This window comes from Neophocaena asiaeorientalis, unplaced genomic scaffold (genome assembly GCF_003031525.2).
Source record: "Neophocaena asiaeorientalis asiaeorientalis breed wild unplaced genomic scaffold, Neophocaena_asiaeorientalis_V1.1 scaffold9, whole genome shotgun sequence".
NCBI lineage: Eukaryota > Metazoa > Chordata > Mammalia > Artiodactyla > Phocoenidae > Neophocaena > Neophocaena asiaeorientalis.
The window spans coordinates 62,334-84,210 of NW_020171825.1; the positions used below are offsets into that span (position 1 = coordinate 62,334).

Genomic DNA, 21,877 nt, shown 5'->3' on the forward strand with positions numbered 1-21,877 from the left:
GTGCACAAGACGATCTGTTGGGCTGAGAGAAAAATATTGAAGTTTTTTTATTAACTTTTATCTCATCCTTTAAAAATTTCTAGCTGCATGTATTGATTATATACAGTACAATAGAACATGGGTGTAATTAACAAATGCCTAGGCACGCATGGGGGACTCTGTTTTTGTGGACTCTGTTTTTGTGATTAGCGTAAGGATGGGTTAGGGCACTAACACACTCTCCATTCCCTCTTCCAGACTGTGGTTTTGAACTTGCTCCCCAGAGCTAACTTCAGCATGCTCAAAAGGAAGCAGAGCTCCAGGGTGGAGGCCCAGCCGGTCACTGACTTTGGTCCTGATGAATCTTTGTCGGACAATGCAGACATACTCTGGATTAACAAGCCAGTAAGTTTCTTTTTGGAAGTGTGGAGAGGCCCACGCTGATATAAAGGAAATTTGATTCATTTCATTGAAAACTCATGTAGCTTTGGCTTTGAAATGTCTGAACTGCAGTAGAATGTGGATGAGTCTCGGAGTCTGGAGGTTGAGAACAATCCCGATGAAATAATGAGGTGCCGCTGTGAGTTGTTCACAGAGGAAGGCATGAGAGGTGGTCTGGCTCCCCCTTCTCCCTTCAGAGCCACGAAATGTAGAGTTAATACCACTTCTCAGATTGACCCAAAGCTGGAGACTGAGATGAGGAACCTGTTCGACCAGACTTCCTTTACTTACCTTCTCATGATGCAGGGACCTGAGGAGACAATCAGATGTTTGGAATTAAAGGTCTCCTTCTGAGTTGCACGGAAAGGTTAATGAGATAGTGGATAGTGTCTCTGAAGAATTTTGTCACCTCTCTGTCTAATTAAGCTGATGGGAACTTGAGGGGAAGCCTGGCTACACCAAGTGTCATTGTACATGAGACAGTCTAGCAGCCAGAGCTGGGGCGGAAGGCATAGTCACAGGGCTGGAAAGTTCAGCTCTAGGATCCTGAGTGGTATAAACTCCTTTCTCAAACCAGCAACAGGGGCTGAATTCAGGAAATGAACCGCTACTCTCGCAGTGCTTGCCTTTCCCTTGACCTTGACCATGATAAAGATGATCGGCCTTAGTCCCCCTGTCCTTTCCCGTCTAATCTGTCCTCAAGACTGCTTCTCGCCTGCTCACATTTCTTTCCACATTTCCGTGTCTGTTTTCGTCACCCTTCTGCTTTACGATCATTGAAACATCCCTTTTACCTACAGTGCAAATCAAAATGTGTTAGTATCACATGCAAAGCCCTTTATATTGTGGTTCTAACTTGTTCAGCAACTGCCCTTTCCTGCATCTACATACACTCTGTTCACTTGTCGGTGGCCTCCTGCTCCTCTGAGATGTTCGGCCAGTTCTCATTGTTTCCTTTGCCTGGAGACCCTTTCCCAGCAGCTCAGATGAGTCACATCACCCTCACCCATGAAGGCTCAGATGTGACCCCTGCCCCCATCCACTCTGAGTTTCCTCCTTTGACCCTTCCCCACCACAGATGGAATGAACCTCTTCTCTTTCCACTTATCCTACTTTATATGTAAGTAGAAATGATATTGTATATAAATATCTATGTTATGCACATCAGACTGAAAGTAGTGATGAGTCAAAACTGTGTTGTTTCCATTTGTGTGTCCTCAGAGCCCAGCATAATTTCTGACACATAGTAGGTCTTCCATTCATGTTTAGAGACTTTGAACAGAATAGACAATAAAGCAGTCGCTAACTTTTTCTTAGTATCCACCACATACAGAGCTTTCTGAGAACTTCTGAAGCAGGTAGTTTTATAGATGTAGGCATGTAAACACTAGAATGATTAATGCTTAATGAGAATTCATTCTTTAAATTCACTACAGTTTTGTTGTGGGAGAACCCATCTTTTGAAACTCTTGGGTAATTAGATCCTTTGTGTTGGAGGCCCAGATGGGGCTAAATTTACACACTGATGTTTATTGAAGCGCTTCCTAATTGCCATGAAAAGTACATCAACTTTTAAAGTTAATCATCAGTGACTTATATGGTATGGAATTAGCAGCATTATGTCTTCATGCAAATATTACAACTGTCATTAATATTATAACCCACTCACCAGCCTACAAGTGTCTGAGTCTCATCAAAGTTCTGACAAGTTTTCTGTTTCTCATTGTGGGTGCTTGCTAGCTTGTGTAGCTGCAGAACCATCTACTATGAAACTAAAACATCTTTCAGGGGAGTATATTAAAGGATTAATGTGACTGCGTATATACACAGGACAGTCAATAAATAACACATTGAGGTTACGTTTAGGAACTGTGTACTAACTGATTAGCTAGTAATATAAATTGTGTAGGTTTAGCATGCAGATGCGTTAATATTTTTTTATCCTAGGTATTAGTTTTCATAATAAGACGTTATACATGAGTGATTTTATGTCCTACACATATACAGATGTATACACACACATTTATCTTTTTAATTCCTACTTCTTTAGGTTGGGGTTAAGGAAAGTCTTCAAACAGCACGTGCACTGCCAGAATTGCACACAAACTTATTTTTTGGCATTTTAGGAGAGATATCTGGGCTAAATTTTTATAAAACATGTTCTCCAAAGTAAAGAGGAAAGTCCATTTATTATTAAGCTTTGAAAATATAGGATGAAAGCAGATTTTAAAATATATTTTTATACAAGCGTGTTTCATATAAGATAAAATAGAAAGAAAACCCTTCTTATGGAATATGTATCAATTTATTTTAAGAAGCATTTGAGGTCTACTAGGATAGGCCACTGTGCTAGATTCCAGGGAAGTTACAATAAATATGGTCCCCGTTTCTAGGTGCTCATAGTACATAAAAAACTATGAAAGTAGGGGCTTCCCGGGTGGCGCAGTGGTTGAGAGTCCACCTGCCAATGTAGGGGACACGGGTTCATGCCCCGGTCCGGGAAGATCCCACATGCCGCGGAGCGGCTGGGCCTGTGAGCCATGGCCGCTGAGCCTGCGCGTCTGGAGCCTGTGCTCCACAACGGGAGAGGCCACAACAGTGAGAGGCCCGCGTACTGAAAAAAAAAAAAAAAACTATGAAAGTAATAGATATCACTTTTCTATCAATACATATATTGATTGAATCAGAATCTCCCTATATTATGGCCTTATGCCCTGGTAAGTATCAGAGCCATTGGGATAGCCTGACCTGGTTCACATCGAAGCTTTGGCTTTTATTAATGCAGGACCACAGACAAGCCCCTTAACCTTCCTGAGTCTTAGTGTTTTCATGTGAAAATTAGGCTGCTTTGAGAATTAAACGATGTAAAATACGTGAAAATATTTAACACGTTGCAAGTATTTAACGTGTTAGTTTCCTTCTTCCTTTTCTCCCTACTGGTGAAATATTTCCATCTCGTTATTACGTTTTCCAAATAGCATGGTTCATAACACAAGTTTAGGATATTTCGTGGCATCAAGATAGTAACTCTGGGCCATCTCTGCAGTGGGTTCATTCTCTGCTGCGCATCTGTGCCATCATCAGCGTCATTTCTGTCTGCATGAACACGCCCATGACCTTCGAACACTACCCTCCTCTGCAGTACGTGACGTTCACCCTGGACACTCTGTTGATGTTTCTGTACACGGCAGAGATGATAGCAAAAATGCACATCCGGGGGATTGTCAAGGTGAGTGTTTCCGTGTTATTTAAGCTAAAAACCAAAGTGCATTGAGAATCTAAATCAGTTTAATGCTTTCACATTAATTTCAGTCAAACAAAACGTCTCTTTATTTTATCGATATTGAAGTCTTTTTAAAAAGGGTATAACTCCAGATGTTGGTGAAAATATAATACATTAACAATAATTAAAAAGTGAAGTCAATTGTATAAGGCACAAAGTCTTAGAATATCTGAGAAGGAGCTAGATGGCCCCACTGCTGACTTCGTGAAGGCCGGAGGAGGGTCTTTCATGCCACCTATGGGGTGAGCATGCCACCTAGCCCAAGGAGGCACCTGTTGGTTCATGGAACGCAGAATAAACGTCATGTGATAAATTTGCAGTGCGATGGTAATCAGCAGGATGTCATTCACCTGAGGCATTCTGAACATATTAAGAGGGAAAAAGAAAGGACTTGAAATGGAAAGGAATTCCAGGACTGTAACACAAGGAATGTGTAACATGAAATTGGCACCATTGGGAGACAATAAATAAATAAATAAAAGAAAAAGGAAAAGAAAGAAAAAGAAAAGGAAGAAAATTTCTGTCCTGGGATATCTCTTTCTTCTGTAACCCTAACCTTCACAGAGGGTTTTTATTTATTTATATTTTAACCTTCATTAAAAATATGTAGATGATGCTGTCTCTAAAGTATTTCAAATTGTACTATTTAGAGAGACAATGGTATAATGAAACAGCAGATTGGGTGTTAGGGTCTGACAAATGACAGATTTGACTCAAATCCTAGCCTTTTCTTTTACTGGCTGTATCAGCATCTCAAGTGAGGTAATTTTGATGAAGAAGGGCCTTATTTTGTATAAGGGTTTCAAGATTTTAACAAGATGATGCTTAAGATACAGTTATTGGGTCAATTTTTTTGCTTCTCTTTACAATAATTCATTGTGTGCTATCTATAAAAGAGGGGGTTCACAGTCAATGCACTACTTTTTTCACTTTTAACTTTTTAAAAACTTTTTATTATGGAACTTTAAAAATTTACAGGAAAGTAGAGATTATAGTTGTAATGAATCCTGTAACTCAGCGTCAACAGTTATCAGTATTTGCCCAGTTCTATTTAATTTTAAAGCAAATCTGAGAAATCAGATTATTTCAGAAACAACTCCTTATGCATTGCTGACTGACAAAATCTTTTTTTTACATATTGCATCTAGCACAATTAACAATAATTCCTTAATGTAGGCTAATACCCCATCCGTATTCATAATTCCCCAGGTGTCTAAAATATTTTCTTTTACAGTTAGCTTCTTTGACTCAGGACTCAAAGAAGCTGTACAAAGTGTATTTGTTATATTTTAAAATCTCATTTAAGTCTCTTTAAATCCTTTAGGTCTCAGCCCCACATGCCCGGCAGAATGTTCTACAGTCTAGGTTTGGATAATTACTTCCTGGTGGCTCTATTTAATAGTTTCTGTTTACTCCATATTCCCTGAACCTTTTTGACTGTTGACCAGTGATGTACACAGGTGTCTCTTTCACCACGTGGTCACCACAAAACAGGTTGTCAAACTTTTGGATATTTGCCAATCTGTTGGGTGGCAAATGGTAACTTGGTGTGGTTTTAATTTGCATTTCCGTTTGACGAGTGAGGTTGAACCTGATTCTATGTATATAAAGGCCATTTTCAAGTTGTCATTATTTTTCACTCAAATTTTGGGCACTTTTTGTGTGTTAGGAATATTAGCCCTTTATGATGTGAGTTGAAGTTATTTTTCCCCATTTGTCATTGTCTTTGGCTCTGCCTGTGGTTATTGGTACCACACACACTTCTTCCTGTCCCAGATCATGGGCAATCTTTCCATTCTATCAAGTCTGCTCCTGCACCTTAAAGGACTGTTTTATAGTTTTCCTCATGTAGATTTTGCACATTTTTTGTTATATTTATGCTCTGATATATATATATATTTTTTTTTTGCTCTTGGTGTGGGGTCTTGTCTTTTATTATGTATTCTTACTGTTGTTCTTTTAAATGAAGGCTGTTGATTTCTGTATGTTAATATTATATCCTGCCACTTTACTAAATTTACTAAATTCGTGTATTGTTTATAGTAGTTTTTCCATTTATTCTTTTGTTATTTCCGTATCATCATATCGTATACAAATAAAGACAGGTTTGCCTTTTTCTTTCCGATTCTTATGCCTCTAATTGCTGCCACTTATTTAATTGGGCCAGCTAATAATACCTACAAAATTTTAAATAGTTTTAGAGACAGTGCACTTCTCTGCTTAGTTCCTGGCTTTATTTAGAACACCTCTAATGTTTCCTAATTAAGTAATCTGAAGGATTTGCATTTGAAGTATGCATATTTTATCAAGTTAAGGGAATAAACATTAATTCCAGCTTTCAAGAGTTGTATCTTGAATAGCTTTTAAATTTTGTTGAATGCTGATTTTTCTCCTTAGCTCTTGTAATAGCGTGGATTTCCTAATAATTGAACTATCCTTACATTCCCAGAAAACACTCAGCTGGGTCATGACACAGTTCTGTTCTGTTTTAATCAGTTATTTCATTATATTTGTTATTATTTTCCTTGTGTAAATTTTGTCTAATCTTTGTCAGGTTTTGATGTTAGATTTTCTCTGTGTATGTGTGTGTGTGCACTTACATGCTCTAAAATAATCTGAGTAATCTTGAAATTATTTTAACTTGGAAAGTTTGTTAGAAATCCCTTGTGAAACCATCTGATTCTAGTGCTTTTTTGGTAGGACTCCCTCTTCTTTCTGTTTCTCCTAGGGAAATTGGTCTGTTTAGACTTGCTTGGTCTGTTGGGGGTCTGTTTGATGAAGTAAATTTTCTTACGAAATTATCCACTATTTAGTTTGTTTAATTTACTAACAGTGTATGTTTATTATGCACTGATTTCCAGCTAAAATATCTGTACAGCTCTTTGCCAAACAATGTGAAAACTTACTAAGAAAAGTGTAACCTGATGCTTAAAATAGGACACGATGCACACATATACTTTATTTGGGTTGGTAGACTCAAGTCCACGTCCCCGGAAAGGCTAATGGGAAGAGAGGGAAGAGGAGGTAGTGATACACTTAACGCTTATCAATTGTTAAGTATTTAGATAAACATTGCCAGCACAAGATTTAGCCCCCAAGAACAGCAGAGCTGCATGCACATCTTACCTCCTTGCAGGATTCACGGACAACTTCAATGTTTCCACTGGCACGTGTACAGATTCGCTATAGTGGTTCTTCTAGTTACATAGTGATTTGGGGGCAAGTATTTTAGCAAATGTAAATAGCAAAGATTTGTGTAGTGAGAATTCAGGTAGTGAGAGATAGACCTTCAGTATTTTGTGAAAGTGCTGTAATAATGGTCTGAAACAGGTACAGGGGAAGGGGGCACAAAAAAATAGTGAAAAAAATCTGCTTGAAGATGTCAGTGAAGTCTTGAAGAAAGAGCAATGTGAAGTGATGTCTTGAGGTGAGGAGGTGTAGTCTATGGCGGGGTTATTGGCAAAGGGAAGTAAAGGGTTTCACAGAGAGAGAAAAGCAACGCTTTGAGACACACAGGCTTGGAACACCCTGGAGCCTTGGGGCACTCTGCGTAGTCAGGAGTAGCAGATGGGATGCTCAGGGAGCAGCTGGAAGGGACCCTGTGAAGGCAGCCCTGCTGCACCGTGGAGGGCCTTGCAGCCCTGCGAGGAGCTCAGGCTTCCTTCTGTGGTCAGTTAAGATGCGTGGGGCATACGAATCTGAGAGTGACACCCTCTGATTTGTATTTGAGAAGCTCACTGTGGAGATCACACGCCCCACACACGACAGGAGAGAGAAATTGGAGCACAGAGTCCTTCCAGCAGAAAATGTCCTTCAAATTTTTCATTAGAGGAATTTATGTGTTTAAAGGATTTCACATCTTTTATAACATTCCCCAAACTTGACTACATCTGCCAATTAATTCCTACTGCCCAATAATTTGTTTCTAATTGCCTCCCCCACTAACTCTTGTTCCAAGAAGCATTCTAGCTCACCAAATCCCTACAGGCATAAATAAAGCATTTGGGTGATACATGTTTGTGTTGCTGCAAAGCGTTCCATGTAGTGCAGACTGTGAATTCTTCAGACAATTCTCAGTTGTCTATTTTTCATCTGGCAATAGACCTGGCTAAAAGTAGCATGCATCCTCTGAGCACTGTTGAAGTAATAAATAATAATGCTAAGACACAGTGACAGATGGGCCCTGGGAACTCAGAACAATAAACCATGTGCTTATGAAACTACACCCGTGCATATTGTTTTTTAACTGCAAACTATATCCCTATAAATGTCTTCAGGTAAATGTGTTTGGTTTCTCTGCTTGTTAAATCCTTGCATGGCAATTTAAGTTCCTCTCTTATACTGTATAATTGATTGGCAGCCTCCAAGTGTTTATCTTTATAAAAATTGACGGACAGCTCTTGAATAACTCATCTCCTCAGGCACCAGCCTGCTGATTTCTGCCCATAACTCAAATACTCTCTGCTCTCCCTTTCTTGTTGATGCAACAAACAAGTTAAAACCTTTCTTTCATATTGGAGGCATTAAAACTTCTCAGATACCACTGGGCCTTCGTGTGTGTTAGGTTCTGGTTACATATTTTGGAAGCAGGGGAAGGGGACAGTTTATTATTTACAAATATTGTAACTTGAACATTAATACAGTAGGATTTTAAAAGGATCTGGACGTACTGACAAATTGAATCATAGCACCATTTAACCAGTTATGGTGAAGAGTCTTTGAAAATACAAATTGAAAAAGAAGCAACTTGATGAATATGTCAGACACAAAATGCGATATGAGATTATGTTACCGAACCAAACTTGGGTCCGCTCACCCTCCCGCAGTAAAGCCAATCTACTGACACTGTGTTGTGCTGAAGGAAAGTACAGTGTTTATTGCAAGACCAAGCAAGGGGAGTGGGTGGCTAATGCTCAAGGACCCAACTTCCCTGAAGGGTTTCAGGGAAGGAGTTTTAAAGGCAAGGTGAGGGTGAGGGTCAAGCAGTGCATGATCAGCTCATGGAGCTGGTGGTGAGGTGACTGCCTTCTGGTTCCAACCAGTCTGGGGTCTAGGTGCTGGTGGTCAGCATGCAGTTAACTTCTTCCACTTGATGGAGGTTTTAGTATCGGCAAAACACCTCAAGGATGTGGGCTCAGAATAGTATCTATAGGCCTTGAAGAGGAATTAAAAGTCTTTGACTTTGTTTTATGGCTAAACTATTATTTTGCCTTGTTTTCCTTCGTTTCTGTATTTTCTCACTTCTGTGGTTAAACTTGCTCTTTGGAACTCTGGGAAGGCCTAGGAGGCTAGAGCTTTTCTACAAACAAGAGGTGGGGGACAGGGCAGAGTCCAACTTGGCTTCAATTATATTTCAAAGTGCCAGGTTTCAAAGTCCCTATTCTGTTTATTAAAAGGTATTTTACACTTATGGAGCCTTGGTGATTAGCAATAATGATTGATATGATATCAATTTCAATTCATATTTACAATTCAATCATATCTACAATTTCATTGAAATACAAAAATTATATAAACCCTGACCTGGTTCCTGTTTGCATGGCACATAGTCTTTGCTGATTCAAACTACACTAATCCAAGAAATATCCAAATGTTATCTCATCATTTCAACTGTGATCTCTCATGATTATGAAGGAAAAGAGTCTTAACTCTAAGGTATTGCATTGAAAGGTACTCCATCTTTCTCTTTTTGCTGCAAAGAATCATTTCTTTAAAGGAACAATTTTAGTAGCTTCAGTGAATGGATAGATGCGTGGATGCATTCACAAAGTATATGCATTGACTTCTTACTGTCTGCATTGTAATCTACAGAGGCTCTAAGACATGGTTCCTGTGCTTATCTCATCAATCATTTAATATCTGCTGTATGTTGTACGTGGTGCTAGGTGGTGGGAGTGCCATCCAAAATAGTCTAGTAAGTTTCAAGATGCTACTAATCTTCAGAACAAACTCAAACATTTACAGTGGGGAATAGACCTTTTCTTAAATGCAACACCAGAGAATACATTTAGAAAAGATTTAAGTAGGAAGCCCAAACTGCCGGGACTAAAATATAAACTCATTAAACGACTGGATGGGGATTACAAAGGACTCTTCTGTAGGTTACACAGTATGAACCTTATTTATTTACATGAGCTGAGTTGCTGGTGGTAGCATGATGTGTGAGCAAAAGTGCTGATCAGAGTAGGCTGTGGTCAGACCAAAGTATAGAGGGAGAAGTTGGCACAGACTGTGGGGAATTTTTCAGGAAGATGGAACAGCATGAAGAACAATGGATGCTAAAGGGCAAAAGGTTAAAAGAAAAGATGGGAAAAATCTGGGTGTTATTGGCCTTTGTATCCCATGTCACTATAACACAGCTTATTAAAGGTTTTTATAAATAATGGACGACCCCTGGAAACAGGAACCGAAACATAATGTATAAAACTTCTGCTCAGTGGATTATTTCACGTATTATACCAGACAAGTAAAAAGAAGCCAGTTTTAGTTGACCATTATGTGCCATCTAGTATGTGGTGGTTCTTACTGGGGACAGCCAGATGCCACTGTGAATTTCTGGAACATCTAAAGCAGAAAACATTCCAGATAATGCAACTCAAATGACTTCGTAATTCAGAAATAGTTTTCTACGTTATACAGTAGTAGTTTTTGCTAAGCCAGTTTTCATAATATGAGGTCATTTGAAATTCTAATGTGTTTTTATGCTTTTGTTTTATTTGGGACCCTAAATGATTTAAAATAATGCTTTTATGTAGTTCAAATTATACTCCAGGGCAGCTTTGCAACATCAGTTTCTTTAGCAGACAAATTTATGTAGTAAATAAAAAACAAAAATTCAGCCAACTCTGTTACTGATAACTTTACGTTGTGAATTTGTGAGGCCCAAGTTTTTCAAATTTGACTTTATTTGCACCAACTGACAAAGTGATTTTTGTTAAAGCTAAAATTTTCAACTTTTAAAAAATTTAATATTGAAAATCTATTTTAAAATATGTAACACATGACCATTAGTCAAAAGACACATGTATGGATATTCTGTGAAAATTATGTCTCTCTTCCGCCTTTGGTTCTTGCCATTCTGTTCCCCTCCCAGGGAAATACCACTATTTATCCTCACTTTTTATATTTTAAATAAACCTCAATATAATGAGAAGCTCTTACCCTGTATCTAATTGAACATAATTTGTTACTAAAGCAAATTATGAGCAACAATAGAGGTTAATTGTAGTAATACTACATGCAACATTTTTTAATGCAAAATAGGAATAAAATAGTAATAGTGTTCGGGAAAAAATATTGTATAAGCTCATTCTATTTGGGTGCCTGTGTACCCAGTGATCTGTAATTATTCTCTTTCTTGCCTAATATTTACTTTTAATTGTTACTATTTTAAAATAGTTCTCTGCTGAGCCCCATAAAATTTCAGTTTTCAGTTTTTGAATTTTTTACATTTTTTAAGCAATCACAATTATGCCTAGTTCTTCAAATAAAGATCAAGTGATATTTTTCTCTCACTTTTTGCTCAACATACAAGTAAAGAACACATTTGTTTACTAAAAGTCAATTTGAAAATATATACTTTAATTTTTCTGTGTAACACTTATCAACATAATATACTATATATTTACATGTTTAAAAAGTTAACATTTAAAAACATTTTATAAAATAATGCATTCTAATGTCAGAGTAGACTCACAAGTAAAAAATGAAAGTAGTATGTCTTCCTTATCTTTCTTTTACATTTAAAATTCCAATTAAACTTAAGTCGCTATATGTTTATTTTGAAAATGAAGGCAAGTTTCTTCATCTTCACTTCTAATTCAGTTCAACATGAATTCCTGGCTAATTTTCCACTAATGATGGTTGTTCCCAGAGATTTAAAGTCCTTCACTGACCACTGTGTGCTCAATGACCAGTGAAGGACTAACCTTGGTTCTTATAGGAAGAGGCGGTTTTAGGACCTAAGCAGCCTATTAAGTAGGATGGCCTCTGGTTCCTTATGTGATGGACTCTGTGTGGCTAAGAGAAAAAATAGTGATGTTTTACCTTTGCACGAATTTAAAATTTTACATGCAAAGTTCTGCAGTTACTTGTGTTTTATAAATTATTTTCCTCATATATAATACCATTTAAAATGCTAAAAGTGTTCCTTTGGAAAGTCTGCTCAGTTATGATACAAAAATTATAGATAGCTTATACTGAATTAACACTTGATTATTCCCTCCACAGATGTTTTTTGAAATTATTCATTTTGTCTGATAACCCATGTGAAATTTATTTTTAGGGGGATAGTTCCTATGTGAAAGATCGCTGGTGTGTTTTTGATGGATTTATGGTCTTTTGCCTTTGGGTTTCATTGGTGTTACAGGTAATTAAACACTTTTAAATTACAAGGGGGTATTTTCCAAAATGGGCATGATTTTACATTGAAAATCTAAATAGATATATTAAAGAGTATATATATATTTCATCCTGCATATTAAATGTGTTCTTTTCCATTTAATAACTATTGTATGATTGACAAACATTTCCTAATTATCATCTTGCCTCTACTGGTAAATGGAATTCGTTTTCATCTTTTTCATAGTATTTTTAACCCTTTCGCCATTACTTTGTGTTCTAGATACTCAAAAAGTTCCACCAAAGACCATGTGATTGTGTAATTTCCCAAAACATGATTTGTTTAATGTTTATTGGTTTTAAAAAGCCTAACATTTTAATCATTGTCAGTCACATTTTTGGATTATTTCTCAATCAGAAATAAAAATTAGTACCATATGAGATTATTTCTTATTAAGCAGATGTTAGAAATATATTCATTGAAATAAAGGAAAGAACATGGAGTGAGGTTTCTGTATTTGTAGAATAAAAATTTGAATTTAAAAATTAAAATTCCAGTCCTTTATGTGACTGAATTCTCACTAAAAATAGCTAAAATAATATAAATACATTGGGATAAATATTTGTTAACATAAAATGCTGTATTGCTAATAGAAAACACCTTACTATGAGAAATGGGGAACATAGATTAAAAAGGCCTGAAGGACAGACTTTATTGAAAACCAGTAGAATTCATTCCCATGCATTCATTCAGGCTTGATTTTGCATTTAATTCAACTGAAGTTACTGTATTCTTCATTTTAAAAAAATCAGAGTAAAATAAATTCATAGTGCATCCTGCAAACTCATCATGGTGCTTATTGATAAGCTGTCCTTATTCTTATAAAGCTCACCTCTCCAATAATTAATTTCATTCTACATTTTAAATATGTTCTTTTCCATTTAATAACTATTGTATGATTGACAAACATTTCCTAATTATCATCTTGCCTCTACTGGTAAATGGAATTCTTTTTCATCTTTTTCATAGTATTTTTAACCCTTTCGCCATTACTTTGTGTTCTAGATACTCAAAAAGTTCCACCAAAGACCATTATTAGTGAGGAAGGCTTAGCATGCTTATTCTGTATTCTACGTTGGCACTTTGTAATAAAAACTGTGCCTTGATGGATTATACAGGAAATGAACAAGATTAACGACACTTTCATTAGTTTATGTATTTGTTTCTCTTAAGAAAGCTATAGCTTCAAAATGTACTCCAAAGAAAGTTGATTTCGGTGGAAGATAATGCAGGGCACAGGATGAACCTCTGATGCTGTCTGTATAGTCCTGACTACAAGCATTGCTAAGCGAAAGTCTGAGTTGTTTGTTCACCTCTGAATTTGCAGGTATTTGAAATCGCTGATATAGTTGATCAGATGTCCCCTTGGGGCATGTTACGGATCCCACGGCCACTAATTATGATCCGGGCATTCCGGATTTATTTCCGATTTGAACTACCAAGGACCAGAATTACAAATATTTTGAAGTAAGCACTGCTTTTACGTAAGTTAAGGGGATAGGTTTATGGTTTTTTGGGGTAAGTTTTACCTACTTTACCTATTTTTTCCCCCTAGGCGATCAGGAGAACAAATATGGAGTGTTTCCATTTTCCTCCTTTTCTTTCTACTTCTTTATGGAATTTTAGGAGTTCAGATGTTTGGGACATTTACCTATCACTGTGTAGTAAATGACACAAAACCAGGGTAAGTTTATCTACTAACTGCATTTTTAAAAAAATAGATCTTTATTGGAGTATAATTGCTTCACAATACTGTGTTAGTTTCTGTTGTACACCAAAGTGAATCAGCCATATGCACACATGTGTCCCTGTATCCCCTCCCTCTTGAGCCTCCCTCCCACCCTCCCTATCCCACCCCTCTAGGTCATCACAAAGCACCGAGTTGATCCCCCTGTGCTGTGCTGCTGCTTCCCACTTTTATCTAGGTGATTCATAAGGACTTTTCTGCAGTTCTCATGAGAAAAACCTCTGTCTCAATTTTTTAAAAAGTATTTATGTGCCCTCTATGTTCTGTATTCTCTGCTTCAAAATTGTTTTGTGCAAATGTTTAAGACAAATACTCAAGACAAGCCAGACTGAAAAATGTAACCCTGTGGGAAAGTAGATTCAGCGAATTCAAAGTGTACATTTAGAAAGTTTCCTCAGCGTGGGAACATAATACCATCAGGATATTTTCATATCTTATTTAAATAAGGTGGGAATGGAAAATGGTATAACTACTTTGAAAAACAGTCGGGCAGTTTCTTAAAAATTAAACAGACATCTACCATATATCCCATTCATTTATTCCTGGGGCTTAACCAAGAGAAATGAAAACTTATGTCCATACGAAGACTTATACATAGACTTATGTATGCTTATACATACAAAGGCTTTATGTGTAATAGCCCACTTTGGTAACACCCCAAATTTCCATCAACAGGTAAATGGATTAACAAATTGTGGTATATCCATGTAATGACTACTATTTAGCAATAAAAGAAGTATGAGATATTGATATACATAACATCTTGTGTCTCAAGATAATTACATTGAGTAGATGAAACTAGATGAAAAAGAGTACATATTCTGTGGTTCTATGTATATAAAATTCTAGAAAATGCAAGCTTGTCAATGATGATATAAAGGAAATCATTGGTTGCCTGGGAATAAGGGTTAGGGTAGGAGAAAGGGATGACCAAGGGGCACTAGAAAACCTTTGGGATTAGTCAGTATGTTCATTTTCTTGAGTGTGGTTCTGTGCATATGTCAGAATTTATCAAGCTGTTCTTTTTAATATTGCAATATACTGAATGTCACGTATACCTTACTACAACTGATTTTCATCATATGGTAAGGCAGTTTTCCCCGCACTATTTATTGTGTGTCATTACTCACAGAATTTAACGCTACGTTTCTCATTTACTAATTCCCTGTCTATATTTGGGTCTGTAACTATAATCTCTACTGTGCCTGGTTGACCTGTTTGACGATCCCTTCACCAATATCACGCTCTGGAGCTCGTTTAAATTATAATATGTCTGTATGCCTGGGAGTCCCATTTCCTGCTCCCAGACTCACATGGGCTTAGGACCCTGTCTTCTGCTTCTTGTAGGCATTGAAACCCAAGCTCATGGCTGCTGGGTACTTAGTCCCCATTGAGACCACCGTTTAGTCAACTCATGTATTTCCCTTCCTCTAGTTTTTAGTTTCCTCTTACATGTTGCCATTTTGGAATGTATTTTTTTCTTTCTTCTAAGCCCAGATATGCATTTTTAAATGTTAGTGTTTATCCAACAGATCTAGCTGTTTATAGTGGAAGGAGCTAAATTTAACATAGTCCATCTTGCTAGAATTAGCACTCTGGCACTCACAGCTATTTTTTCCCCTATTTTCCTCATTACACTGTGAGGTCCTTAAGGATACATTTGGGAAAGGGTTGATAAGATTCATTTCCCTGTGGTCAGTACCTAGTATCCTAGCACAGAGTAAGTACTTAGTAACTATTTATTGACGGCATGGTTAATAATGTGTTATATTTAGACAGATAATGACAACTCTATGACAAATTGATAAAGAAGAGGAAATAAAAAAAGAACAGAGGAAGAAAAGCAAGTTGCTAAAAGTGACAAAGGAGAAATTGTTAAAAAATAGAAAAGCAACGTTAAAAGCAGAGGATAGCAGTGAATTAGTACAAACACAGGATAGGAAAGTTGAAGGAAGTGGTGAGTAAGGGAGTTGACTTGTGTGGGTGAGGGAAGAAATGCGTGGAAGGAAACCTGTAGGTAGTTTTTTTTTTTTTCTTAATGTATGTGGGCTGTAGAATATGTCTAGATTGTTCCATGAATGAATATGAGGGTGGAAAAATATCGTGTGGGCAGAGACAATAGACGTAGAAGTGAAGAAAAGAGAAAGCTTCTGGGTAAGGAAGCAGCTGTGTTCTAACCGTAGTGAGTTTAGGAGGCTGGTTTAGAGTTCCCATTTTATTAAAAACCAAGTTGAAAGGCAAGAATTTTCAAACTTGTTAACCCAGCTAGTAGATCAGGCATCATGCTGCAAACTTAACTTTGACACAGAAAATATAATACAAATAGGGCAGACAGGTACGAGTGTCATCTGAACTCATGGCCTTTGAATCATTCAGTAAGTCCTCTTAGCCAGCTCCATGCTGTACTCTGTTCTCAAAAATGAGTGTCTGAAAAAAATGTTAAAAGACCTCTCATATTCTATTAGCTCCAGCTCATTACGTTATCCTAAAAAAAAGGAGTGCACTGGGAAGAATTTCATACGTGTTGGCAGACTTTTCAGTTACTTGAGACATAGCAGTTATAGGGAGATGTCTGCGTTTTCTCTTATATTTGTAAAATCTGCCCAATGGCTATGTAAACACACATGGATTTTGCCTTCTCTTTATGTGATTCTTAATTTACTATTTGAGAAGAAAATACATAATTGGCCACATGGTTTTATGAGCAGTGTTACTGATGAAAACAATTTTCATAAGTTTGATGACTTATTTCAAGGACCAATCATTTCCACCATTTTTCTTTTATATTTTCAGTTCAGTGTTAACTGAGTTTTAAAGTCTCGCTCATTAGCAGAAAAACCGTCAGTACAGTTTTACCGTTAGTTCCAGCCCAGACATTAATTTGCTTTCTTTTTAGAGACTCAAACAGTGTCCAAAGTCAGAATGAAACATACAAAAATCCCCATTTAAAAGAATTTCCCAACTTTTTTCTTTCCTTTTGTTGCTTCTTAACTAGGAATTTCTCATAAACATCTCTGAGTCAGATATTAAGCTTTGGTATGATGGTTGTGTTTCCAGAGATAAGTGTTGCCAGTTGCTGTCATGACCTCATTTCTCTTCATCATCGTCCTTTAACAATTGTTCCAACCTCTGCTTAATTTGCATGCACTGTAGCCTAATAACAGGAGGGCTTTCAGGCAGAGATGCGCCTGTTCAGAAACCTGTATGTCCTAGGTTTCACGGCTGACCTCCAGAACTGATTATGTTTAATCTGTGAAGCAAACAGGATAAATAAGGAAGGAATTCAATACATGGAATTTTGCTTTTGAATGGAGCTGATTTCTTATAAAGCAGATAGAAGGGCATCTCAGCTGTGTCCTCTGTAGCATTACTAGTAAAGCTTTAGCTTCTTCTCTGGTAATGAATTGTGACCTAAGGCAATTATGGAAGAAGTAATGGGATTTGACTAAGCAAGGCAGTTCATATCCTAAAGAGAGCTGAGGAGGGCAGTGGCCTGTGGCAGAAACAGGTGTTGCAAAATGCCAAACGTACTGGCAGAAATCTCCCTGAAGCTAAAAGAGGAACATGTAAAAAGGAGCTGGTAGGTGAAATAGAAAAGGTGAAGATTTACCTGACACCTGATTATCATTCCTGAGAAAAGAGAGAAATTTATTCATAGCTTAGTATCAAATAATGACATCTCATCCCCAAGATTGAGATAATTAGAAAAGCTTTAAGGTAAGGAAATGTAAATGTTAAGTTCATAAAAGTTTACTATGTGGAGAGAGGATTCAACCACGAGTCTGGGTGAATATTTGTAATGACTGGACCATCAGCTTTAAGACCCAGAGGTAGGGGACCACACGTCACAGGCACCCAGGACAATCCTGGTGTATCCCTGTTGCTGCAGAGTAATTACTAATAACTTCCTTTGTGATCTCAGGAGAGCCTCAGTATGGACAATACATTTTATGGTTACCCTACCCAATGGCAGTTTTTAGGACTTAGTGGTATTTTATAAAATATCACTAAGACTTAGACCAGAGACAATATAAAGCCAGATTTGGGGCAGTTTTCTATTGCTGGTCCAAATAAAAAATTTTTAAGTTTTCCCTTTAGGGTACTTATAAAATAAATGAATGATTGTCTTATAAATTCCGTTCACAACATAACAAGGTTTTTTAAAAATGGAGAGGTCAGAAGAATTAAAAATAGAAACATGGGACTTAGAATATTAATTTTTAATTTCCGTGGATTTATCAAGAGAGGATTTTGTAGAATATGTAAAATCATAAGTGCCTCAAATTCATGCAAAGGTCTGTGAAGTCTTCTTGATTAATATTTAAACTTCTTTTGAAAAGATGAAAAAAGACTATATAACTTACAGGGTTCAGGCTGAGATATCTGCCAAGTGGGAGATATAAGAACAAGTTTGGATATTGGAAACATTTTCTTTAATATTTAAGAAATGAAAGTACTCTGATGATATATGTAGATTTCTAAATTAATTAATAGCAATGATTGTGGAGCACCTATTATGTCTCAGATATTTTGCTTGTAACTACTTTTTAGAACAATCTGAAAGGATTATTTCCCCCATTTTGCAGATGAAGACACAGCCTCAAAGAGGTTAAATAATGTGTCCACATGGTAAACGAGAGAGCTGGGATTTGAACTCCCAGCCCATGCTTGTGCCGCCATTTAACCAACCTCTGTGATATTATAATCCCACATTCATAAACCTATTTCACATACAGACCCACATCCGTAACCATAAACTCTTCATAATATATGTCGTAGAGAAAATTAAGACCATCTTACACCTGGTTTCTATCTCTATGTTGATGTTATATTCCAGGGGGTTCAGTCTCCTCTGAATCTGTAAAATAGTGACATGCAATATATTTGTATTACTCCATATATCGCTTTTAAATTGGCTGTGCAATACATCTCAAAGATGCAGACCACTTGAGCCACCAGTTAGATTAACCTTTCATATGATGATAATGGTTTAAAATTAAATATAAGAAAACATCTGAGGGAGTTCCTTGGTGGCCTACTGGTTAGGATTCTGGGCTTTCACTGCCATGGCCCAGGTTCAATCCCTGGTCAGGGAACTGAGATCCCACAAGCCGTGTGGCATGGCCAAAAAAAGAAAATATTTGAGAATCAACTAAACTCCCATATGAAAAGTTAATACCTGTGTGATTTTCACCAAAAGAGCAAAAGCATTCGTGAGAGTCTTCAGGATAAAAAAAGAAAATCCTACAGTTTGAAAAGGGTCTAAAAGAAACTGAGTAATTTATTTTGGTCAATTACACTATAGCACTTCTTTTGATCTTATGTTTACTTCCCCAAAAGAGGATAATGTAATAATACAGATTTTATTATTAATATGATTAATAATATATTTATTATATATTATAATCCTATGCAATGCTAATTTATAATTATTATATTGTAATTAATATGTTAATAATTATAGTAACTAGTTAATATAATTATTAATATATGACTCCTATTTATTGTTAGTGGAAATAACCTTCACTGAACAACTGATACCTGTTATTTTCTCATTTAATACTCGTAACAATCTGGTAAGTTGTGTTCTACTTTTACATTCCTTATTACAGAGAAGGAAATTGAAGCTCAATTTCCTTAAAGAAGATGTCTAAGATGAAACAGCTTGGAAGTGCCAGAAGCAAGGTTTAAAAATCAGATCTCCTTGACACTGATTTCTGTGCTTTTAAATATTTACTGTAATTCTGTCAATATGTGAGGTGATCTTCAGCATGTGTGTCTCCAGAGTATTTGAGTAAAACCTTTAATTCCTCTTTGGTTTCGAGAAGCGCATGCTTAGGAGGCAAGTTCTAAATGGGCTGTATGAGTAAGTGGTTAAGGCTGCCTGTTTGAGGGCCGAGTTCTCAGAGGATGCGCTGCCACTTCGGAACATACTGCGTGAATGTGAAATGAAGAGCCTGCCGATCCAGCCCCTGGCAAAGAGTGTTGACTGTAGCTGCCTTTGTAGACATCATATGTAGTATCATACTACATCAAGTTCAGCCAGACCAGCCTGCTTTTCCCTGGGATAGAAGCCGCACCAGCATGCCATGACTATAGCAGAACAAGCATTCCGTTTCTGGAATTCATTTCTAGGGTTAACTCTCTTAAGCAGAGAGAAATAGAGTCAGTAGGGTGTACACATATAGAGAGAAAAAGAGATTTATTTAAGCAGTTGGCTCATGTGATTGTGGAGACCAGCAAGACCAAAATCTTCAGAGCAGGCCAGCGAGCTGGAAATTCCAGCTGGAGTTGATATTGAAGTCCTGAGTCCAAAGGCAGTCTGGAGATAAAATTCTTTCCTCTTTGGAGACTTCTCTCTTAAGGCCTTCCACTAATAGGATGAGGCCCACCCACATTATAGAGGGTGTTCTGCTTTACTTAAAGTCTACAGATTTAAATGTTAATCACATCTAAAAAACACTTTCATGGCAACATCTAGACTGATGTGGACCAAAGATCTGGACAACACAGTCTATCCAAGGTCACAAATAAATTTAGCCTATAAATTTAGACTGTGTCAGGAGCTATATGAAATTGAAAGTTACACTGGGCAATAGTCGAGTTGGGAAGAATCCAATGAAGAGTTGACCACACAAACATGAGTGACACGGGTCCCAAGTGCCAGAAATGAAAAGCGTGGGTGCTTTGAGAATTTCTAATAGGGAAACCTAACCCAGTCTGAGTGACTTAGGGTGGCTCCCCTGAGAAGGTGACATTCAGGCTGGGCCCTGAAGGCTTAAAAAATGGGACTAACGAAGCAAAGATGGGAGGAGAGATTTCCAAGCAGAGGAGAAGGTTCTGCAGTAGATGGAGCTCATGGAGAGCTGGGGGAAGACAAACGTGGTTGGATGCTAGGACACTTGGAGGAGCAGGAGCCAGGTCCTTCACGGTCTTGTAGATCATATTAAAGATTTGTCACTGACCGACACAATGTAGGACAGTGATTATGAAAAGCCTCTCTACATGCTCTGTGACAAATGGATAAGAAGGGCTGAGAGAGGCTGCAGAATGACCAGTTAGGAGGCCGGATTCTGGTGCAGGTAGAGGTGGACATGGAGAGTTGAATGAACCCAAAAGATATTTTGGAGGATATTTAGGGAACATGATGATTAGTTATAAGGGTGACAGGAGAATAAAGTATCCAGGTGATTCCAAGATATCCGGATCGCTCAACACTTTGGATGGTGGTGCTCTGGTGCTGCTTGTGATGAGAGGGAACATTGGCAAAGGGTCTGAGTTTAGTATGGGGTCCATAGAGTTGGAGGTGCTTGTGGTGTAGCAAAGTGGAGAGATCTAACAGGCCGTTGGACATGTAGCTCTGGGACGCTAAAATGGCATCTAAGATGGTAGAGAATTGAAACTATGAAAGTGGACTTAATTGCATAGGGAGAGAGCATCATGAAAGCCAAGGACCAAGCTCAGAGCAACTCAGTACTGAAGGTGAATTACAGGAGGAGGAGATGGAAAAGGAGAATGACCTGAGACCTATGGACAGAACTAGCATCTTCAAAGCCAGCCGCGTTGCGTCTCTCTGAGCCTTCCTTTCCACACAGGCACAGTTCCCTAACCACAACCGGAGAAGGCTTTCCACATTGAAGAACTTGTGCGATTAGGTGGGGCCCACTTAAGTAATCCAGGATGATCTCCCCAGCTCAACAGTTTTAGCCTTGTTCACATCTGTACCTTAATTCCTTTTTGCCAGGTAAGATGATATATTCACAGGTTCTGGAGGTGAGAACGTGGATGTCTTTAGGGGGCTGTGAGTAAGAAAGTATTGATTCCCACTTAAGCATGAATGGATATTTATTATGACTGGGAGAATCATTGTCTCTATTTAGGATATGGCTGGTTGGAGCGAGAATTTCAGCCCCCTGGAAGTGGCGGGGGTGGGGGGGAGGTGGTGGTGGGATGAATTGGGAGATAGGGATTGATATATATACACTAATAAGTATAAAATAGATAACTAATAAGAACCTGCTGTACA

At 37.6% G+C, this 21,877-nt stretch overlaps 1 protein-coding gene across 1 annotated transcript in view; it reads left to right on the forward strand.

Annotated features, from left to right (window-relative positions):
• The first annotated feature begins 276 nt into the window (after window positions 1-276).
• NALCN (sodium leak channel, non-selective) overlaps window positions 277-21,877 on the forward strand; it is a 273,387-nt gene continuing 251,786 nt past the window's right edge. The window contains exons 1-5 of the mRNA XM_024740178.1: window positions 277-384; window positions 3,467-3,649; window positions 11,988-12,071; window positions 13,432-13,571; window positions 13,660-13,788. Of these exons, the coding sequence (XP_024595946.1) occupies window positions 277-384; window positions 3,467-3,649; window positions 11,988-12,071; window positions 13,432-13,571; window positions 13,660-13,788 (644 nt within the window). The remainder of the gene's footprint in view (window positions 385-3,466; window positions 3,650-11,987; window positions 12,072-13,431; window positions 13,572-13,659; window positions 13,789-21,877) is intronic.